Below are 22117 nucleotides of genomic sequence, written 5' to 3'. Positions count from 1 at the left end.
CATACCTTGAGTTCACTGATGGAAGAGAGCAGCCCCGCTCCATAGACTCTGAGTTTGCCATCCTGCTTGCACAATCCAAACTCCACAGTGAAGAAGTAGCACTGCAAACAGGGAGCAAAAGGTTAACAACGTTCAGTGCAAATGTGAACAGATATATTTGCAAAGGAGGGACTCGTGATTACAGGGTGAGTTTTCATTATAGAGATGTCCAGTGATCTGGCCCATGCCAGCCGGGCAGCACTCCCAGGCTGAGTGACTTGCTAAGGTGGCCTTCACTAGGTATAGAATGAAGGTATTGAGGTTGCATAGTCTGTTTATGCTTTTATTCATTACATTCGAGAGGCACTAGTCCAGTCCTGGGTTTAATACTGCATTCTGGGATGTGTAGTCCCGTGCGTATAATGGGGAAATCCAGGACTACACGGCCCAGGATGCAAAGTTAACACCAGGACTGGACTAGTGTCTCCTGAATGAATAATGCTGCCATGTATGGTGTGCACGAGCTTTCCCAGCCTTGGGTTCAGGGCATAGGAGTATGTTGTAATCAAGGCAGGCGTTGTCCCCCTCAAGGCCTTCCCGTGCTCATCTAGCAGTGTGTGTGGACGAGTAGACAAGGTCGCAGGAGAGGAGATAAGACTGACACGAATACAGTGCAGCGCAGTGCTCCCCGAATAACGTGACGCCCAAACAGAGAGGTTATTAACGTATTCTCCTTATCTACGCGTTGCAAAGAAAACAAAGAAGCTACAAGATAGATATGGGGTGTCTAGGGGTGCCCTTTTCACATTAGCCAACTGGCTACAGGGTCCAGCGCTGGTGACCGGCTGTAACACACATACATCCTCGCAGGAGTTGCGTGGGAATCGGGTACACAGGAAATATTCACGAGAGAGATTAGTTGTGTCAGTGAGAAAAATAACAATTACAATGAAAACATCTGAGTAAAAAGCAGAGACCAGGAAAGCATGCTCGAACTAACAAATAGGGCATGCATGGACAGAATGAGCAAGGCCAGCCAATAGCTGGCATTATTACATCACTGTCTCTAAAACATCATGTAAAGAGACCACAGGGCAACATGTCACCGCTCTCTAAAACGAATCAATGCGAAAATGAGTACTTTTTTTATTTAATTGAATTGAATTGATTATTTGTATTGCGCCTATACACAATGGGCCTCATTACACGGTAGGCGGTAGCCATGGTGCTTTTAGCGCCATGGCTACCCCCTTACCGCATTCCGGGTCCGGGTTCCCAAAATAGGGACTTACCGGGTCATTCCAACCTTCGAGGACCCGGTAAGTCCCCATTCCGGGAACCATTCCCCATTCCCATTCGAGCCCCCATAGGGCTCAATGGGAATGGGGATGGAGCTAATAACGGTACCGCAATTTGCGGTACCGTTATTAGCTCTGAAGTCCCTTAACGGGTCCCTTCCATAACGCCTGGTAACCAGGCGTTAAGGAAGGGACCCGCTAAGGGACCTCGGAATAGGGTGGTAAGGGATTACCAGCACCAGTGCCCTTACCGGTGCCGGTAATCCCTTACCGTCTACCGCGTAATGAGGCCGAATGTGTTTCAATGCTCTTCAAGGAGGGAGGGAGCATGGGAGGAAAACAAGTCCTTGAAACAATTAGAATGTGAAAAATAACTATCATACTAAGCCTGCCACCGTTTCAGTGCAAGTGCAAGCAACAATTAGGGAGAAAGAGGGAGGGAGGCAAGGAGACAAACCAGCAGTTGCAGTGCATGAATAACAAGAGGAGTGGGAGGTGATGGGGGAGGGTGGAGAGAAGGAGTAGAGGGACACACAAGCGACTATCTTAATAGTTCAGACGACGATAAAGAATAGTCAAGGAGGGGAGTGGGAGGATAAGACAAGGAGGGAACGGGGCAGACGACCTGCTATCAGAGGTCTTGGGACAAATGATAGGAGTAAGTGCTAATGGACAAAACAGAAAAAAGGGGGAGGGAGGGGATGGGAAAGTGGCTGCAACGACGGGGGAGAGGGGAAGGAGAGGGGAGGGTTCAGGGGGGGCAGGTGGATGAGAAAGACAGGCGGCTACGATTACAATGCCTGGCGGCAATTGCGGTAGTGCCGGACTATAAAAAGAGAGGGGGCAAGGGGGGGAGGGAGGGTGGCTGCGAAAGACAGGCAAACTTTCTGCGAACTTCATTGCGCAGTAATGTTATTTTTGCGAGGGTGCATGTTCAGAACGACCACCAGAGAGAGGTTGTGGTAATGGATTTGAAATCAAGCCCTCTGCCCCCACAATCCCTCGTAGGATGAAAAGAATGGCATGTACTTACTGTGGCTAGCTTCTGGACAGCTTCGTCCGATGCGCCAAGGGATGCCAGACCAATTTCCTGAGAGAATTGCGCAAAACTTGGCTCTGCCAGTAAAGGGACATGTCCCAGGAGCTCATGGCAGGTGTCTCTAAAACAAGACAACATCAAATGTCTTTATATGGATAAAAACATTCTAACAACTGATCATTGTAAGAGGAGAAAAACAATGTTGGGGTATAATGAGGGGACATTCATTTTAAGACACAACTCAATAGAGTCCATACCAGCATAATATACACTTCCCAGAAACATGACCGGCCATTCACTTGTTAGTGAGACTTGTTTGTTACAGCCCTTGGAAGCACAAGAAGAAAGTGAGGATTCTAACCGTAACTATGGTTACTCTTTATCAAGTTTTCAAAAAGACAATACGGCCTACCATGGCGCAGGGTGGTATGCCAAAGGTTTTAATGCAACCTTCTTAGACTACATCTGCCCACCATTCTCACAAAAATGTGCCATGAATCCACACACAAACACATAAAACATTTCAAAATAAATGTTTCAGAAGCTGTCCTGATACTTTTAACTTAATGGAATGAGGGCAAACTCCCCTTGTGAATTCTACGCTTGATGCGTGACCCTACACTGTTTTTATAATAGGGGACGCAGAAGGTTATATTTGCCTATTCGAGTGTGCCCTTTGGCTCCCTAGTGATGGCTCTTGCAGATTTTCCCCACTCAGCCCCCTTATCGGGAGAGTAGGAAAAAAATGCTAGGAAGGGCGGTATTTGTGCATCACAGGCCCTGCGGGAGATGCTGTGGACGACTCATAGGATACAAATCGTCCCCCCATGTCCTCCCGAGAACACATCGCCTCATGACATCTCTGTTGATGACATGCAACAGCACATGGTCTCGAAGCAAGAGCTGTGAGGCCCACCAGGGCACTTGCCCGGTTTCCAGTTTTGGCTAAAAGGTGGCAAAGTCACCTGTGGGCAAACTATTCCAGCACTCTACGATTTTGAATTCGTGTAAGAATATAAAGCACGGCATCCCGTTTGCGCTCTGTACCTGGCACACTGCAAAGGGATTCACAGAGGCTGACAACAGTTGTGTATTTATCCTGCTTGACATGTCTTGAAGAAATAGTAAGGTGCGATGTGGGTCCCGTGCAGCTTTTCCGGGACAAAAACAGAAGTTGCCACCAGTTACCTTGCTCCCCACTCCATGGTCTCCAACTACCCATGCTTAACGTGGAGTAGGAACAGTGCTTTGCACTGTATGTGGACTGCAACAGCAAGATGGTACAAGCAGGGAGAACAGAACTAAGAAACAGACAGGAGTAACGTCCTGACAGGACTTGGTAGCTAGAAGACATGGAACGAAAAAGGAGGCAGGGAATCAAAACAAACCATGTATAGAAAAGGGCAACCACAGGAGGCGAGAGAGGGCAAAACAAGGAGGCAACAAGCAACAAGGAAGGAATAAGAGCACAAGGCCCCAGGGTGAGAAATGATCAAAAAGAGCGTTAAGATGTGCCAAACCTTACTAGTGAGCCATGTTTATAGAAGTCTTGAATGCAGAAGAGGGATCAGCCCTCATTGCAGGGTTTGGCATGGTAGCACTCAGAAAGCAGTGAATAGTGCTTGCGCATAATCACAGCTCAGGTAACATGCACATGCATGAGAGGGCAAACATGGTGACACCAGGTACACACATGGCACTCGTACCATGATTTAGTTGGAGCAGGGATGCATCTGTTTTCCAATTGAGTCTGAAAACCCATGACCTTTGGCACCATTGGGAAAGGAAACCAGTGTAGCAGGCAAGAAAACGATAGCTCCTTGGTAAGGATCAATTACAGGAGATGGGGCTGGTGGGACTCAGCCCCATACCAGCCACACTGGTACTCCAGTTTTCCATGGTTGTAGATGGTAGAATTGTTTCACCAGATGAGGTGCGTGAACCTGGGATGCAGGTTCCCGTGTCCGATCAAATAAAGTCATAGCCTTTTCAATACACTAGATAATAAGCTGTCCTTGCCATGCCATTGCCTCCGTTATTTCATTCACCTCATATTCCAGGTGTCCTAAAAACCTAAACCAGGGCTGGTCATGGGGAAGAACGTTGGTGGTGATCCAGCACACATTGCTTGAGCAGAGAATCATGCAAAATCGGATGGATTGTCCAGGAAGGTGGGAACTGAAATCGGTGTGCTGCTTTAGGTAATCACAAAAGGATGTGAAATGTTTTCAGATAGCAAGGAGTCAACTTCACTGGTAAAGCTTCATATTAACAAGCCTTGGTTGGCAACCATAGTTTATTGCTGGGTCTGAAGTCCAGGTCTCCTCAGCGTCTTTTTCTGACTGGAATTTTATTGACTTTTCTTGATTTCCTCTAGGACAGTTCTTGCTGTCTTATGGATTTCCAGAATTGTTTAAACCAGGTCATCTGCTGATGGTACATGACTGGGTCTGATAGAAGTTAAGGACATTAGCTTGGGATCTCTGCTATAGAGACAAGATAGCATCTAAGTTTTGTGGCAGAATGCGTTGCATTATTATAGGTTACTTCGGATGTGCCATGTTGTTCACTACAGTTAGATTGCACAGCATTGTAAATATTGAATATTGTTCCAGTGTCTGGTTTCTCCACTCTGTCTTCCCATTGGTCTGAGGATGTACCCTGAACTCAAAGCTCATTGGAACTAATATGAGAACAGAATGTGGGTAGCAGTGCGAAATGAACTGGGATCCTAGATCAGTTATCGTTTCTTTTTGGCCAACTATGCAAGAGATATACTGCATAGAAAAAATTCTTAACCATATTCACGGCTGAGGTTACGGAGGAAAAAGGGAAAAATTAGCTGCTTTAGAAAAACAGTCCACAGCTACCATGGTACAAATATAACTGGTAGATGGGGAAGATCCATATTAAGTTGAGTAGTAATTGTGTGCAAAGGGAATGGTGGAATATCTGTGGGTTGGAGTAAACCAATAGGCCTCAGTTTTTCAGACTTCTTCTCGGCTCAGACAGTGCAAGATAACATATATTTCTGTGTTTGGGTTGACATTATGGACCATCAGCACTGAAGCAAGAGTCAATTCAAGGCACCCCTGATTCCTATGTGCCCAGATATCGGAGCGTCATGGCAGCTAGAGAGCAGGCTCAATTGCATTTTTTCTGATGCTACACATACCTGAATGTTATGAAATAAAATCCATTCATGTTCTGTAATGTCTGATCATGATAGTAGCTCTTGCACTAGTTCATCATGGGAAGTCTCTTCCTTGATTAGTCCCAAATAAGGGGTAAGAGGCAGAAAGGAAGTGTTTTGCTATTAACAATATAGGTGGAGCACAGGTAGATTTCTCAGAAGCCACAAGAGACAAGGTGTAAACTCTGGTGTGCTGTGATCACTGGATAACAGTGAAAACAAAACTGTAAAATTAAGCCCACCTGGTGTGTTGGTTGTTCTGGCAGTTATAGTTTTCAAGTACTAGAGATTTTGAAAGGAAGTGCTTTTCACCACTGGATGGGCCCCTCATTGCAGATGATGTTTCCATTCCTCTATTGCTCCCTTAATGTCGAGTAATTATTTTTTGATTTCTGTACAGGATTGATCGCAAGGTTTTCACTTTCATGAATAGAAGGCTGTAAAAGTATATTTTGCATGAATACCGCCTGATAGTAAACATTGGCCTAAGCACATTCCCATCGCACTGTAAATCGCATTGAATAAACCTGAAACAGGCTGACTACGCTGCCATTTTGAGTTATCCACCATTTTTATCGCCTCTTGCTTTCTGTCCCATGTTAGGAATTGTGTTTTCGGCTCCAGCAGAGCAAAATGAACTTTGTACTGTTTCTATGATTTCAAGGTAGATAAGCATGTTAAAGCTGCTAAGGTGGATTGTTTGTCCTACACTGAAGGAACATTGGAGCTAAACAAAAGCCGTACTAATCAGTAATTTAGATACCATCTGTGCCAACAGTGTCTTCCCCGTTCAAACAGCAAAGTAGAATGATGAATAGCTGAACATGTGCTTTTGCAGAAATCTTTGTTTTCACTCTTTGAAACTAAGCTGATTTTAAACTCAAGAGCAAATGGTACACAAATATAAGCGAGTAAAATAAGGACTGTTACCTTTGTGTCTTATGTTTGGAAAATATGTGAAATATTTAAGAGAAAACAACAAACTTGTTAAACTTGTTTAACCATTAATTAGTTATGTGGAAAGGCTATGAACCCTAGGCAAATATATTACATGAAGAGGGGCTGGACGATGTGTCCGGGATTGTGGAAAGCCTGTATAAATACTTGTGTTTTTGAGATGTCCAGTACTCTCTCATCTCACGGCGTCTGCTTGCACACATTGCAGGGTGTTGAGAGCCAGACAGCTGCCTGTTAATAAATAGTAAATGGTACCTTTGGACTCGTGACTGGCGTATTTCCTTTATGTGGTATTAAACCTCGATATCTTTTAATCTTTCAAGGCTGTGGGATGTTCCAACCTTATACCATCATTGCTTGTTTTGTGAGAAGATAGCACCTTCTGATAGATCTGAGGTGTATGCTTCCACAATGAATGGTTTAGAGTTGTCTGGATGTTCCAGAAAAAGAGCAGAAATAAAAACATACTTCAAGTCTTGCAAGGCCTTCTCTGCCCTAGCATTCCAACATAAATCATTGTTCTTCTGTAGAAAATGGAATATATCTGTGTGCACCAAAGCAATGTTTGTGATGAATTAATGGCAGTAATGTGTGAATCTCAGGAACCTCTGCACACCCTTCATATTGTGGGGACTCTGCCAGGTAACAATTGCCTGATTCTTCTTAGGATCCATCATTATCCCCTGTTTTCTTTCTATGTATGCTAGGAATTCGATGTGACCTTGATGAAATAAACATTTTTCAATCTTGGCAGAGTGGTGGTTTTTGCCAAAGGTTGGACAATACTACCCTGATTTATCACACATGTTCTTCCATGAGTGGGGCGAAAACAAAGATATTATCTAGATAGACCCAGACTGACAGACCCATCATGTCAGAAAATATTTGATCCTTGAATCACTAAAAGGGAATTACACAATATTCAAAGTGTCCCAAAAGGGTCATAAAAGTGGTTTCCCACTCATCCCAGCTCTTTAGTCATAAATGCTGATAGGCCCTCCATATATCCAGTTTTGTCAGGCCCATAGATGCATGTAAGACTTTATGATGTTATATTATGTTATCTTATGTTATTTGGCATTTATATAGAGCCTTATATATAATTGGTGTGACCTCAAAGCGCTGGTAGGTTGAACGACGCCCTCAGGAACCATAGTTCAAGTCAGTAGAGAGAGAGAGTTTCGTATGGTGTGTGGGTGCACTGGATATGTCTGCAGCTGTGTGCTGGATCAATGGTACTGGCTACCTGTCCTTAAGAGTGATTTTGTTAAGTCTTCTATAATCGGTCAGGGTCTTAGTGTCCCCTGATTTCTGTAATGAAGAACAGGGGGCTGTTAACGGTGACGAAGAAGAAGTGATATAGCTTTGTTCCAAATAGTCGGCTAGGTAGTCCTGTAACACTGTGTTTTCATTCTCAGGTAATTAATACATCTGGCCATGTGGGATGGGTGATTCTTCAATGTGATTAATCTCACAATTGTATGGATGATTGGGTGACAAAGGTGTTTTTTTGGTTCTGCAAATACATTGAGAAAATCTCAGAAGTCCTGAGGAAGCACTTGACAGGAATTTACCATATTTCTGGGGATGTTATCTGTGGGTACTGGGTGAGTGGGTCCCATTTCTGTATTTTGTCAACAGCTTCTAGTGCACTTATCATAGCAAAATATAAGAGCGCATGTGGGCCAATTGATTAATGTGAGTTGACACGCAGGGGCATACCAATGCAATGAGTTACAATAGGATTCAGATTACATTGCAGGCAGGATTTCTCTATGCTGATTTATGGCCATGGTAAGAGGGCCCATATGTAAGATAATTGGACCAGATGCCAAAGGGGCATCCTTTTCCTGAGAAGCCATGGAAGTACTGCCTGTGGGTATATTCTTCATACTTAAGAATGACTGGACAACATAGTTCCCTGGGGCACTCCAATTAAGCAAGGCTGTCGTGTGAGTTTCCATTGTTCCACAGCTGTGTTGAATTTCCAATGGAAATAATGACATCAGAAGAAAAGATGGTGGCCCTCTCCTTTGCCAGCTCGAGCAAGAGTGGCAGCCACTTCATTGAGTTGGAGGCTTGCGCAATGTGTAAAATGCTGAATATGGTTTCTTATTTGCCTTCTTTGATGACTTGAAACATGCAGTGGAATTGGAAGTAAATCAGCGAGAAGGCATCAAAGGCGGGTATGGCATAAAGTAGGTACCGTTTCCATTACTCTAAGTCATTGGCATGACAACAGATTGTTGCAGACAATTCTTGTTACACAAATTGGACTAGCAGGGATTTATGACTTGTCCTCTTGTGGTAGATGGAATGGTTTTAGTTTTTTGTATTTATTATTATGTACATGTGTCATATGTGAGGTGATTTTTGTATCTCGTTATCATTTACTTGTGGGCGTTGTTTTTATAGAACTGTTTGAGATGTGTAATATGTTTAAATATGAATTTGTAATACAATTAAATCAGTTATTTTATGAACATACTCGTGGGTCCATTCTTTCAGGACCAAGCTATAGGGTTATAATAAGAATCAGTCGCCAGATTGAGTTGTAAACTGCATTTCCCTTTCTCTTCTTTTTTCATAGCAATTGAAAGGAGCATATCATATCACAAGCCCAGCATTAACGGGGCTTGCTTTCTGAAACAAGGGGGAACTCCCTTGCAGCTTTTCATTTACAGGCTAATCCACGTTGGAATACTGTTTCCTTGATTTCAAGGTCCGGCCTTCCAAATGGATTTAGTGCTGTGTTAGCAGAGGCTACACTGACCTCTCCCACTGAAGCTACACCCCAGGTTTTTTTTGGCGGTGCTCATAATTGCCAAAATGTCCAACGCCTTCTGCCAGTTCTGGTTTTGCATGCTGGGATGTCTGTCTATTTCCAATTGAATACATGGGCATACACGTCGCAGCACAGAATGTGTAAAACCACAGCTGATGGAAGACGTCATGCATGATACGGGTCCAATTGGCAGTTGGCAGCTGTGCATGCTAGCACCCCTAAACATACACACTTTAAGAACTCTTAAAACAGCTGCAGTTGCATAGCCCCACACTGCCGATGAGGGTGTACACACGTCCTTTCAATTTTCTTTTTTCTGTTCTTGATTCCCACTCCTTAAACAAGAGTTTTCCAGCAGCCCCCTATAAATTCATATTATCTCCTTTTTTTCACCTTTTACTTTCTCGTCCATCTTTTCATTGTAGTATGAATAGTGCTCTCTGCATAACCCTTCGTAGCTATATGTCAAATTTTAGGACAAGAAATTGCTTTGTAAGATGGTGTCAACCGGGGCGGGATTTGTGCAGGAACAAGACAGAGTTCCGCTCCGGCAAGAATTGTCTTGCCGTAGCGCAGCGGAGCTCCGTCTAGACCCGTGGCCCAGACTGCCCCATAGCCACTGGGCTGTTTGCTTTTTGCAAATAAATGTCCTGGAGTCTGCTTAGGCGCCGATGCTAAACTCTGAGAACTGGGCCAGTGGCCCTCATTACGACCCTGGCGGAAAGGGGTTTCCTGAGTACGAGTTCCCGTAGCGCCATGGTGATTTTTACGCCTGCTTTTTGCAGGCGGAAAAATCCATGGCGCTACGGGACTTGTTGTTAATTACGCCACCGTAATTTACGGTGGCGTAATTAACGCCTTCCCCACTCCCATTATACCCTATGGGGCAAAAATGGGAATGGGGAAGGGTAAATGGGGATTGGGGACTTACCGCCCCGCCAAGGTCGGAATGGGGCAGTAAGTCCGCCAACCACCAGGGCGGAGTTGGCAGCTTAGCGCCATGGACCATGGTGCAAATTGCACCATGGTTCTCCGCCAGGGTCGTAATGAGGGCACTGCCTAGCTGACCCATTCCAAACCAATGATTGGCTGTTTGCTAATCTTTATGATTTTGCTGAAGCTGAATAGCAGCTTCAGCTTCCAATAATACGGAGGAACAGAAGCAGCCAATAATTGTGTCTGGGGAAGTGAGCTGCTGGTGCCATACTTAACTTGATGCGATCCTCTTCTGCCCCAAAGCACTGTCGCCATCTTGTAGTGCTCAGCCCTGACGTGTCTTCCGTAGTTACTGCTACTTTAGGTAAGAAAATCTTGCCCTTATGTTTCAAGTTTTACCGGATGGTGATCGTAAGAATGATTTTCCTTTCTTCCCGCCGGTGCTCGCAAGGATTATTTTCCTTGTGAGCAACGACATCCGTTAAATGGATTTACAAAATATTATAAAGGCAGATGAGAAGTTAAACAGCTAAGCGCTAAACGCTTTCTTGTTTACCCTCTGATCTGCCTTTAGGTTGTTTTGTAAATGCCAGGGCTCGCAAGGATTATTTGAGATCAGATTAATGTTTCCTGTTTGGATATTTAATTGGTTTGCCATGGCACTGTATACTTTCCAGCACGTGAGTCATTATCAAACAAACAGCTGTTTTAAAGGTTTTCTCCAAGCTTTTGAAATAGAGAAAAGGTGTTGTAGAGATGGCACAGAGAGATACATTGTTCCTATATAACACAAAAAAGAAACACTTTACATAGATATCGCTCACCCCCCCGCCCCCAAACTAATTTCCATTTCCAGCACTGGTGGCAATTTATAAAAGGGGCGTGGATAGCGTCAATGACAATGCCTTGTGCAACAGATGGAGAAAGGGAATTGTTGTGGATTCCTTGACTGTATCACACAAATGTAACATGGGGAGGAACACTTTTCTGTGTGAAAGCACCTGCATTTAGGGATTACTGTTGAGTTTCAAATGTGGCCCAACAGGTGTAGCACTGATTCCCATACTGGTGCGTACACACTGCCTAGCAAGTTCAGTGTTAACCACCTGCCGGTGTTTGCAATCATCCCTCTTCTCTCTGTATGTCTCTGTGTGCATCCTGTGTTTGTTTCTCTTTCTTACTCGGTATTGCAAACATGGACATTCTGTGCTAATTGTGCATAATGAAACTCGCACATCTGTGCTTATCTGGCACAATGACATATAGCCCTGTCTTGAGAATTGGGCAGTAAGGAATCTTGACATTGGCCCTCATTACAACCCAGGCGTTAAGGGGTTAACGGCGCCGTAAGAGGTGGCGGCGCTGTTAAACCCTTACTGCCTGATTATGAGGTCCCTTTGCGGGTGGCACTTTAAAAAACCAACACACAAAGGGACCTTGGTGCTAAGTACGGTGCCGCAATTTGCGGCACCGTACTTAGCGCCTTCCCCATTCCCATTGAGTCCTATGGGGCAAAAATGGGAATGGTGAAGGGCCATGGCGGCATGGGGAATTACCACCCCGCCAACCTCGGAATGGGGCGGTAATTCCCCATTCCGCCATGGCAGAGTCGGTAAGTCACCGGCATGGACCATGGTGCTATTAGCACCATGGTCCAACGCCTGGGTCGTAATGAGGGCCATTGTGCGCTAACTGGACATAATGGCATCTACTGTGCTTGACGGGCATACAGGAATCTAGATACGCTGTGCTAACTGGACATAACGTAATGCTTCCTTCCTTTGTTAAGTGGACAATATGAAATCTGAATCTGATGTCCTAGCTGGGATTGATAGGCCTTATTGTGCTATCTGAGCATGAGGAATCCCAGGCCAGGACTGCTGTGCAAAGGAGGCACTGCTATAGCTGGGCCTAGTAGAATATGGCACTGCTGTACTAGGTGGTCATGATCATTCTTGCAGGTACTGTGCTAAATTGGAATAATGGAAACTAGCCCTACTGTCGTAACTGAATGCAATTCAACCCAGCACCATTATGCTAAATGGCATATCTTCAGCAATGGTGCGACTTCCTGCGCATTAGATAGCAATGATACACGAAACTGGGTTTTTAATAACATCTATTCAACACATTCATTAAGCTCACTGGCCATGGAGTTCAATAGGCCAAGTCCATGTCACCCTTATTCAAGGTATCCTTATTTTCATGTTCATGGACATGCCATGGCTATCCATATCTGCATGCATTATTCCCCATTGCTTTTTGTGACAAAATATGTAGGTACCTTGCCATGTGATGCCTATACATGGCCAACGCCTATACATCATATAAAACTATTGGCTCTGCCAGTGTTTGTTTTCTTTGTACGCTAGCAGTGGCCAACATGGCCCCCAATGCTCCCATAGCACAGGGCCAGGGAGTCCCCCCCCCCTATATTGTTTACCCGACCTTCTTGTGATCCTAGTTTCCCTGCCTTGTCTAGTGATTGTGAACACGTATGCGATCTGCTTTTTAGCTATCTTTTATATCTTTTATTGGACATTCAAGATAATGATCAATGCCAAATAATGTCGAAACTCACCTGTGACCCCCCCCTCCCCCCCGCTCAGTATCATTTGTTTTTAGGTCGCTCTACTGTAACTCGCACCTTGTTTCATATTAATGGTTTATCTCTTGCACGTTTGGAAGTAAGATGGAAATTACTCACGGCTCTGGTGTGTAAAGGGGGTCAGAACTGTGCCGCACATACTGGGTGCAATGGAAAACCCGGAACGCTAATCCTGCCAGGAAGTCTCTGGGAGACAGATATCCGGCAACAGGGCGGATGGTGAAGCCAGTGCGCTCTGAAAGAAAGGCCCAACCGTTAGTGATTACAATGCATTTCCTATTATTTTCATCTGTAAATACAGCCCGTAAAACATAGTAATCCTCCCAGTGAATTTGGTTCAAGTTTTAAGAAATTAGGTGAATCCATCGTTGCTTGTTTGGACGCAATGCTAGTACTAGGAGCACAAATCGACTCAATCAAGCATGGCCGTAGCAGAAGAGAACGGTTACCACAGAGCTTCAACTGTTTCTTCAACGTGGCTTGCCAGGAAGCGGGTCAGTCATTTTCGATGCCATTCCATGATTGGCTGACTGCCTCAGCTTTTTGTATCTTGCAATTCCTTTTTACCCAAGGATGACAAACGCTTCTGTCTTTGGCGTAAATCCTCCAAATCCATTTGATAATTATGTACGATAATTCCATCATGTTCAGGCCCTCAAAGAGACTTCCCACAACCGGGGTAAAATAAGAAAAGGCACCTGTCTTTGGTATAATTCCACAGAACCCATTCAATAATCATGTAACCCAGGGGCCAGGTCCTCAAAGAGGCATCCCGCACCCCAAGGTAAAATAAGAAAAGGCACCTGTCTTTGGTATAATTCCCCCAGAACCCATTCAATAATCATGTAAACCAGGGGCCAGGTCCTCAAAGAGGCATCCCGCACCCCAAGGTAAAATAAGAAAAGGCACCTGTCTGTGGTATAATTCCCCAGAAGCCATTCAATAATCATGTAACCCAGGGGCCAGGTCCTCAAAGAGGCATCCCGCACCCCAAGGTAAAATAAGAAAAGGCACCTGTCTTTGGTATAATTCCCCAGAACCCATTCAATAATCATGTAAACCAGGGGCCAGGTCCTCAAAGAGGCATCCCGCACCCCAAGGTAAAATAAGAAAAGGCACCTGTCTGTGGTATAATTCCCCAGAAGCCATTCAATAATCATGTAACCCAGGGGCCAGGTCCTCAAAGAGGCATCCCGCACCCCAAGGTAAAATAAGAAAAGGCACCTGTCTTTGGTATAATTCTCCAGAACCCATTCAATAATCATGTAACCCAGGGGCCAGGTCCTCAAAGAGGCATCCCGCACCCCAAGGTAAAATAAGAAAAGGCACCTGTCTTTGGTATAATTCCCCAGAACCCATTCAATAATCATGTAACCCATGGCCAAGGTCCTCAAAGAGACCTCCCGCACCCCAAGGTAAAATAAGAAAAGGCACCTGTCTTTGGTATAATTCCCCAGAACCCATTCAATAATCATGTAACCCAGGGGCCAGGTCCTCAAAGAGGCATCCCGCACCCCAAGGTAAAATAAGAAAAGGCACCTGTCTTTGGCATAATTCCTCATATAACACAAGGTCCAAGTCCTCAAAGAGACCTCCCGCACCCCAAGGTAAAATAAGAAAAGGCACCTGTCTTTGGTATAATTCCCCAGAACCCATTCAATAATCATGTAACCCATGGCCCAGGTCCTCAGAGAGACCTCCCGCACCCCAAGGTAAAATAAGAAAAGGCACCTGTCTTTGGTATAATTCGCCAGAACCCATTCAATAATCATGTAACCCAGGGGCCAGGTCCTCAAAGAGGCATCCTGCACCCCAAGGTAAAATAAGAAAAGGCACCTGTCTTTGGTATAATTCCCCAGAACCCATTCAATAATCATGTAACCCATGGCCCAGGTCCTCAAAGAGACCTCCCGCACCCCAAGGTAAAATAAGAAAAGGCACCTGTCTTTGGTATAATTTCCCAGAACCCATTCAATAATCATGTAACCCATGGCCCAGGTCCTCAAAGAGACCTCCCGCACCCCAAGGTAAAATAAGAAAAGGCACCTGTCTTTGGTATAATTCCCCAGAACCCATTCAATAATCATGTAACCCAGGGGCCAGGTCCTCAAAGAGACCTCCCGCACCCCAAGGTAAAATAAGAAAAGGCACCTGTCTTTGGTATAATTCCCCAGAACCCATTCAATAATCATGTAACCCAGGGGCCAGGTCCTCAAAGAGGCATCCCGCACCCCAAGGTAAAATAAGAAAAGGCACCTGTCTTTGGCATTATTCCCCAGAACCCATTCAATAATCATGTAACCCAGGGGCCAGGTCCTCAAAGAGGCATCCCGCACCCCAAGGTAAAATAAGAAAAGGCACCTGTCTTTGGCATAATTCCTCATATAACACAAGGTCCAAGTCCTCAAAGAGACCTCCTGCAGGCAGCTAGAGTTAGAATATGCAACCTATATCGTAATGCTAGTTGCGTAGCGCGGCCTTAGTCATTTGTCATTACATCATTGCATCTCTTCCACAGCCAGACCTCCAAATCAGCTGTCATTATTGGAAAATTGCATTTTCATGCTCCCTGCTTCCAGTTCACGCCAGCGCAGGCCCTCCTCTCCCAATGCACACATTCATTGGCGCTCTTACACATCCAACCAACACTACTTCATTGTTGCTGCTCTTCGTTACCCACGCTGCAGCCCATTCATCTTCCAAAATCGCAGTTTGCCCCTTCCAAACATGAAACTACTCTTGCCACCAAATTCTTTGCAAATATTCGAACTCCTGCAAATGCTCCAACCCTTCTATAAAGTTTGCAGAATCATAGATAGCTCATCTCCCCGATCATAATTGCCATATTTCCCGGTAACCCGGTCATTGCATCGACAGCGAAAACAGCGACAGCATATCATCTAAAAAAAAAGCATCTAAAAAAAAGCATCTAATGCATTTTTTAGATGGTAAAGGGTTTAGTTTAATAAAAATGGGTTTTAAAGGTTAAAAAAAAGGGGACTTGGGGGAGGGGGGTCGCCCCCATTAAAGAAATGTTTTAAAAAATGGAAGAAAATTCATTAGATGCTTTTTTTTAGATGGTATGGCATTAGATGCTTTGGCTTTCGATGGAATGACTATAAACCATATTTCCCTCATCTCCACACCTGATTTCACATCTGGGCCCCACCGCCTCAACATGTATGCATTTCTACTGTTGTTTCCAAGCTTTCTTTGCAAACCCAGCAGTGGCAAAAATTACAGACCATTCTTTTCGGATGTTCAGAAGCAGCAGAGCGCACTTGGCACTTCTTCCCCACATGTGAATGACGCTCTCCACTGCTCTCACAGTGCATGCACGCCTCCCTTTCTCTGCCCATATCTTGGCTCATGCACCTACCAATTTGCAAAGAAGAAGCCGGCCAAAGTGCAAGATTCTGGCAGTATCACCTGCAGATCATTTTCTTTGGCCTTGAAATACAGACAGTGAACCTGGCTTGAGGCCACTTTGGCCAAGAATCCTGCACAAGTGGGGACTATGTACCAGTTCCAAATTAGGTTCAAGGAAGATTTGGTTATCCCGCCAGGTGGTAACCACACCTCAATTGCCCCGTACAGGAAGTGCAAACTTGGCTAAGAGGAGTAAGGGCTGTTAAAACTGTGAACAAGCACTGTTTTGGATTTTAGTTACTGGAAGGTCCATTGCCCCATTGCCATCGCAAGGGGAATCCCCTTTATTGTGTGTTTTAAGGCAGTTCTATCTCTAGGACTTCTTCCCAAAGTCATATATGTTTGGATTTTGGATGATTCCTTTCTATGAAGGTTTGATCAAAGAAGTATGTCAATGTGGCCATGAACACGGTCATTGCTCTACCAGTCTTGGAGAGGAACACCATATGACAGCCAAAAGACCGGCCCACAACCTGGCCCTATTAAATGAGACGCAGTCAAAAGACGCCTTTCCAAACAAATAACCACCTCATTCTTATAAAGATTTAAAAGAAACAGAAATAGGGCACTGCTTCAGCACAGATTGGAATGCTCTCGGCATCGATCCATTCACATGTCCTCCCAAAGAAAATATCCCATGGATGTCCAGGTGGCTTTCCAAAAGGGGAAAAGGCAAAATAAGGCCATGCTCCAAATGTTAGCCTTTTAAAAAATTGGAATCGTGCTTCCTTCCAGAATGCCAACACCAATCCCCGTACTAGTACAATATTGGAAAATTGACATTATCTGGGGACCCAGAAATCCAGAAATTGTTTAACCGCCCCAATGCGATCAGGCCATAGGCCCCCCTCTTTCTAAGACACCATGCTCTATAGCAGGTCCAGGAAGGGAAATGCAGGGGCCTTGTACAAAAGAAATTCAACACTCTGCCTCAGGAGATGGGGATGGGGTCCTCTGCCACGCTACATGGATACGTAGATATAAAGGCAGAAGGAAATGCCAGCACCATCAAGTGCGTCCAAGTCCGCCCTTATTTATTTTATTTATTTATTGTGCACTTGTTAGGCGCCTTTACAACAGAATGGGGTTTCAAGGCGTCACAAGGTAAAGTGGGGAGGGAACAAGGGGAGTAAATTACAGTGGCAAACACAGTAAATATTCAGTCGTGGTCCTACTAGGCCTTGTGACATTCGGACGTGCAAGTGCAGTGAAGAGAAGTGCGGGAGGCAGGGAGGGAGCAAGGTATGGGCAAGTGCTGTTGAGAATCCGGGAGTGAAGTGCCATTGAGAGCCAACGGAGGATGCCACTGGCTAAGTGCTAGGGCGGAGGAATCCCAAGGCTGGGATGCACAGCCACAAGGTAGGGGTCCGCAAGGGCAGTGCAGGGTGGGTGGGTGCTGGTGTCGACTGGGTAAAGGGCCTGGAAACATGTGAGATTCATGATGACCAGCCCACCAGTCTCAGCGGCAATGGGGTGGTTAGCAGGGCAGGGGGAGAGGGAAAGAAGTAGGCGAAAGCAGAGTTTTGAGAAGTGTCCGGAATTTCAGGGGGTCCGGTTCAAGTCTGAGGAGAGCAGAGAGGCAGTTCCGAAGAGTGGCACCAGTCGAAGAGGGGGACCTTCCCCCGCACTCTCTGCTTTTGAATAGTAGAAAGTTGGAGTTAGAGGAGAGGAGGGCTTTGGCACGGAAGAATTTAGAGAAGGAAAGTTGGAGATAGCGTGGTCCCAGGCCCTAGAAAGCCTTGTGGATGATGCAGAGGGTCTTGAATTTGATCCTTGCGTCCACCGGGAGCCAGTGGAGGGGTTTTAGCGCTGGAGAGATATGGTCCTGGGCTTAAGGCCACGTATAAATCAGTCCTATTCTGGATTAGCTGAAAGGGGCGAAGGAAGGAAAGGAGGAGAATGAGGAAGAGGCTGTTGCAGTAGTACAGCCTAGAGAGGACCAGAGCTCTGGAGACATTGAGCTTCTGGGGAAACGTGAAGAAAGGGAGAATGCCTCTAAAGAGGTGAAGCTGGAAGTGGGCCTTTTTGCAAGATCCAGGATGTGATGGGTAAAGGAGAGAGCAGAGTCAAAGATGATCCCATGGTTTTTGGCCTCACAAGATGGTGAGGGTAGAGGGCCCAAGGAGGATGGCAAGAGGGTAGGAGGGAAACAGGGCACAGGTGTCCCAATGAGAAGGAGCTACATCTTACTGCCATTAAGGTAGAGATCGTTGGTTGAACACCGTGTTTGGAGGGCAGTGAGACAATCAGGGATGAGAGAGGAGGAAGAGGAGGTAGAAGAGGGAAGTTTGAAGGAATGCTGTGTGTCATCAACATTACACTGGAAATGAGAAGAGAAGGAAGGTGAGCAAGAGGGGAGAGATAGATATTGAAGCAATATAGTGATAGGCTAGAGCCCTGGGGGACGCCGCAGGTGGAGAGTGAGGTGGTGGAAGAGAATGGGCCCAGTTGCAGCTGGGAATGGCAGTTATTGAGCAAAGAGGTCAGCCAATCCGGTGCCCGGTCCGTGATGCTAAGGGTATCCCAGAGCCGTTTTATGAGGATAGAATGGTTGACAGTGTCATTGGCAGAGGAGAGATCAAGTAGAATGAGGACAGAAGGAGAGTTAGAGTCAAGATTTACGAGCATGTCTTCACAGGTGTGCAGGAGAGCAGTTTCCATGCCTCTTGATGCCCAGAATGCAGATTGATGGTCATGGAGGCATCCCGCAAGTTCAGTATGAAGGGTCATTTGTGGGAGGACCAACTTCTCAAAGAGTTTACCCAGGAAGGGGGTGGAGGAGATAGGACTGTAGTTAGCCGGGCAGGAAGGGTTAGTAGATGACTTTTTTAGGAGAGGGTTCACAAGGGAATGCTTGAGGGTTAGAGGTAAAGAGCCAGTAGTGAAGGAGTGGTTACAAAAGTCAGCGAGAGGCGGGGCAAGAGAAGGGATGTATCCTTAAAGGTTCTAGAGGAGCTGGGCAGCAACTGTTTGGATGAGATCTTCATGGAGCGGACCACTTTAGAGACCTCATCAGGTGGTATGTGAAGGAAGGAGGAGAGTGCAGGGGGTAGAGGGAGGGGAGCAAGGGAGGCAGGGGAGCTGCAGTGAGAGTGGAGATAAGGGTGGTGGAGAGTGAGGACAGGATGCCCTGAGTTTTAGATGCGAAGTGGGAGGCCAACATGGTGCAGAGAGCCTGGGAAGGAAGGAGAGAGGTGGAGATTGCAGTTGGATTGGCGAGTTCCTTGCAGATTTTGAAAAGTTCAGCCATGTTTCTAGTGGCTCCAGAGATGCATGCTTGGATGTGGGCCTTCTGCTTGCAGTGGATAGAGAAACGATATTGCCTTTGGAGCAGGCGACAGGCCAGTTTGTCAGAGGATGAGTCCAAAGTCTGCCACGCTGTTCGGCAACTCTGCTCTTACATTTCAGAGAGGCTAGATCAGAGTCAAACCATCCATTACACTTGGAGGCAGGCTTCAGGCAGATCCTCAAGACGGGGGAAAGGATGTCAAGGGTGTTAATGATGGAGAGGTGAAGGTTAACGAGGGCAAAGCCAGAGGGAGAGTCAGAAGCAGGGGTGGGACGAGGGATGAAAGTAGAGGCAAAAGCAGAAGCTGACACTCTTTCATCTGTTGAATGACAGCAAGGAGGCTGGCAGTGTGGGAGGCGGCTCAGACAGAGGGCCGAGGCGGCCCAAGTGGGAGAAGAGGAGAGGGTGGTCAGACCAGGAAAGGGGGTGGGTGACTGGGTTAGAGATAGAGATCAAGGAATCCAGAGTGTGTCTGGACCGGAAGGAATAGTATGAGAGAGGGAGTCACTGAGGTCAGGAACAGTAAAGTGGATGATTCAGGAGAGTCCAGGTGGATGTTCAAGTCACCAAGGAGGAGGAGTTTGGAAGTATAGGTCAAGATGGAAGAGATGAGTTGGGCCCATTCAGAAAAGAAGGAAGAGATAAGGACAGGGGGGCTGTAGATGGTAGCAAGGGTGAGTGAGAGAGTAGGGGAGACCCCAAGCCTACAGACAAGGCATTCAAAGGAGGAGTAGGATTGAGTAGGTATTATAGAGGCAGGGATTTACTATTAACCCTATTGTGCCTTCACCCTTGTCCCAACATTGGCTGCCATTTGGGACCATGCACAGTCTTATAATCACTGGTGCCACATTGTTACAAACTACAGATGTGCAATTGATAATGTTTTTGGTTTCTCAAGTTTAACATTAGAGGAGCACTCACATTTGTATTCGGTTTACTGTTAATCTTTCAAACTTTCATAAAAAAAGCAAACTTAAATCAGTGTTGTACCGTACCTTTTAGGAAGCGTGACACATCTTCCAGTTGAGGTAAGTTGTCTTCCCTATAACCACAATGTTTGGTAAGTAGAGGTAAGTTCTTCAGATACTCTCTGCAGGCATGGGTTGGATACAGTTTGTTGAGTTCTCGAAACACTGTCCCCCAGGTCTTAATCTCCTCCTCAGTAAATTCAATGCGAGGGATTAGCTCACCACTGCATGGGACAACAAGAATTAAATAATGAGTATTAGAATCACATTTACATTTACATTTTTGCTATTCCTAAATGTATACTTAGGTATACGAAAGTAGACATTACAGTATAGTAGAGTACACTCCATGGTTGTATGTTGAAATATTTTTTTTTATTATGTCTTTATGAATAGTGCCTTCCACTTTTGGCTATTTCTAGGTCGGCTAGAGAGAGGCTTAGTTCTCTCCCAGGGCTATTGCGGCAGTATGTACAGGGTTATTGGTGTCATATCACTAATTCTAAATGTTGTGAAAGATAGAGTGTCTATGTATCTAGTATTCACTGATGACTGTCCAGCTACTACTCAACGGTCTCCACTCTACCCTTTGGGGATCACCCTATGTGAAAATATAACATGATTTCTGGGTAGAAAACAATGGTGTCTAATCCAAGCATGGCCTCATGGGTATGCAAATGAGACCTGTTTGATTTTTGAAACATGTATGATAGGCGCTGGTCAGAGAGCATAAAAGGCAGATATGACGGCAGACCAACATGGAACCTTGGCAATGTGGGAGACATTTTGAAGTAGACCTTTTGGGGATCCTCTTCAAACGCAGATCTACAATGATAAACATTAGCAAAGCTAATAGGTCTGACTTAGCAAATGTATAGGGGAGCCTTTTTCGTCCTCTGGGAGCTTTGTATAGATTCTTACCTTCTACATATACAAAGCCTGAAGTTTTGACTTTGCCAGTGCTTGTCTTTTAAGTCTGGCCATGTGTTTTATGCATTGTTTTTTTAAAAAGGAGTCTTCAGAGGGGCTTATGGTGGGGGCTGTTTTTCTTGTGCTCAATTCACGTTCCGTATCAGCATTTCTGGCCATGTCTTTTATGTGTGAATCATGTCCTAATTGACCTGACCAGTTGAGGGGGCCACACCCCGTGCTCCTTTCCTTTCACCCTCTTATCCTCCACCTTTTCTTTGATTTGATTTTTTCTTTTAACCGTATCTTCTTTGATCTCCGCAATGTCTACTTTTTTGTTGGAAAGCATATTCCAGCAAGTGTTTGTGCAGAGTGGTGTTCTTGAGAAGTTGTTTACAGGTTTCCCACTCCATATGGATATTTCTTATTAGCCTAGGGACTGTGTAACATATATTAGCAACCAAGCAAGTGGCCTTTACCCAAAATACTGTCGGCTCTTGGATTACGATATCTGACATATTCCTGCCACCAAACAGGGCCCTAACCTTACCTACACGCTATATCTTGAACATGTAGTACCACTATCTGCGAACTCTCTTGGTAATGGAAGTGATAACTCAGGATGTACCTTTTCTGTGCATCATTAGGCACATAGTTCATACTGACTTGAGAGTTGTCCTGCAAATGATTCTTCAGCGCGTCAGGCATAGATGGAATGGCCTAT

General features: G+C 45.4%; 1 protein-coding gene across 1 annotated transcript in view; it reads right to left on the bottom strand.

The window, feature by feature from the left end:
• TPH1 (tryptophan hydroxylase 1) overlaps nucleotides 1-22117 on the bottom strand; it is a 369780-nt gene that overhangs the window by 61923 nt on the left and 285740 nt on the right. The window contains exons 6-9 of the mRNA XM_069623792.1: nucleotides 20512-20708; nucleotides 12895-13030; nucleotides 2311-2437; nucleotides 6-101 (exon numbers count right to left, since the gene is read on the bottom strand). Coding sequence (XP_069479893.1) covers nucleotides 6-101; nucleotides 2311-2437; nucleotides 12895-13030; nucleotides 20512-20708 — 556 coding nt within the window. The remainder of the gene's footprint in view (nucleotides 1-5; nucleotides 102-2310; nucleotides 2438-12894; nucleotides 13031-20511; nucleotides 20709-22117) is intronic.

This window comes from Ambystoma mexicanum, chromosome 11 (assembly GCF_040938575.1).
Source record: "Ambystoma mexicanum isolate Mex_15411 chromosome 11, UKY_AmexF1_1, whole genome shotgun sequence".
Lineage (NCBI taxonomy): Eukaryota > Metazoa > Chordata > Amphibia > Caudata > Ambystomatidae > Ambystoma > Ambystoma mexicanum.
This window is presented reverse-complemented; position numbering and strand designations above follow the sequence as displayed.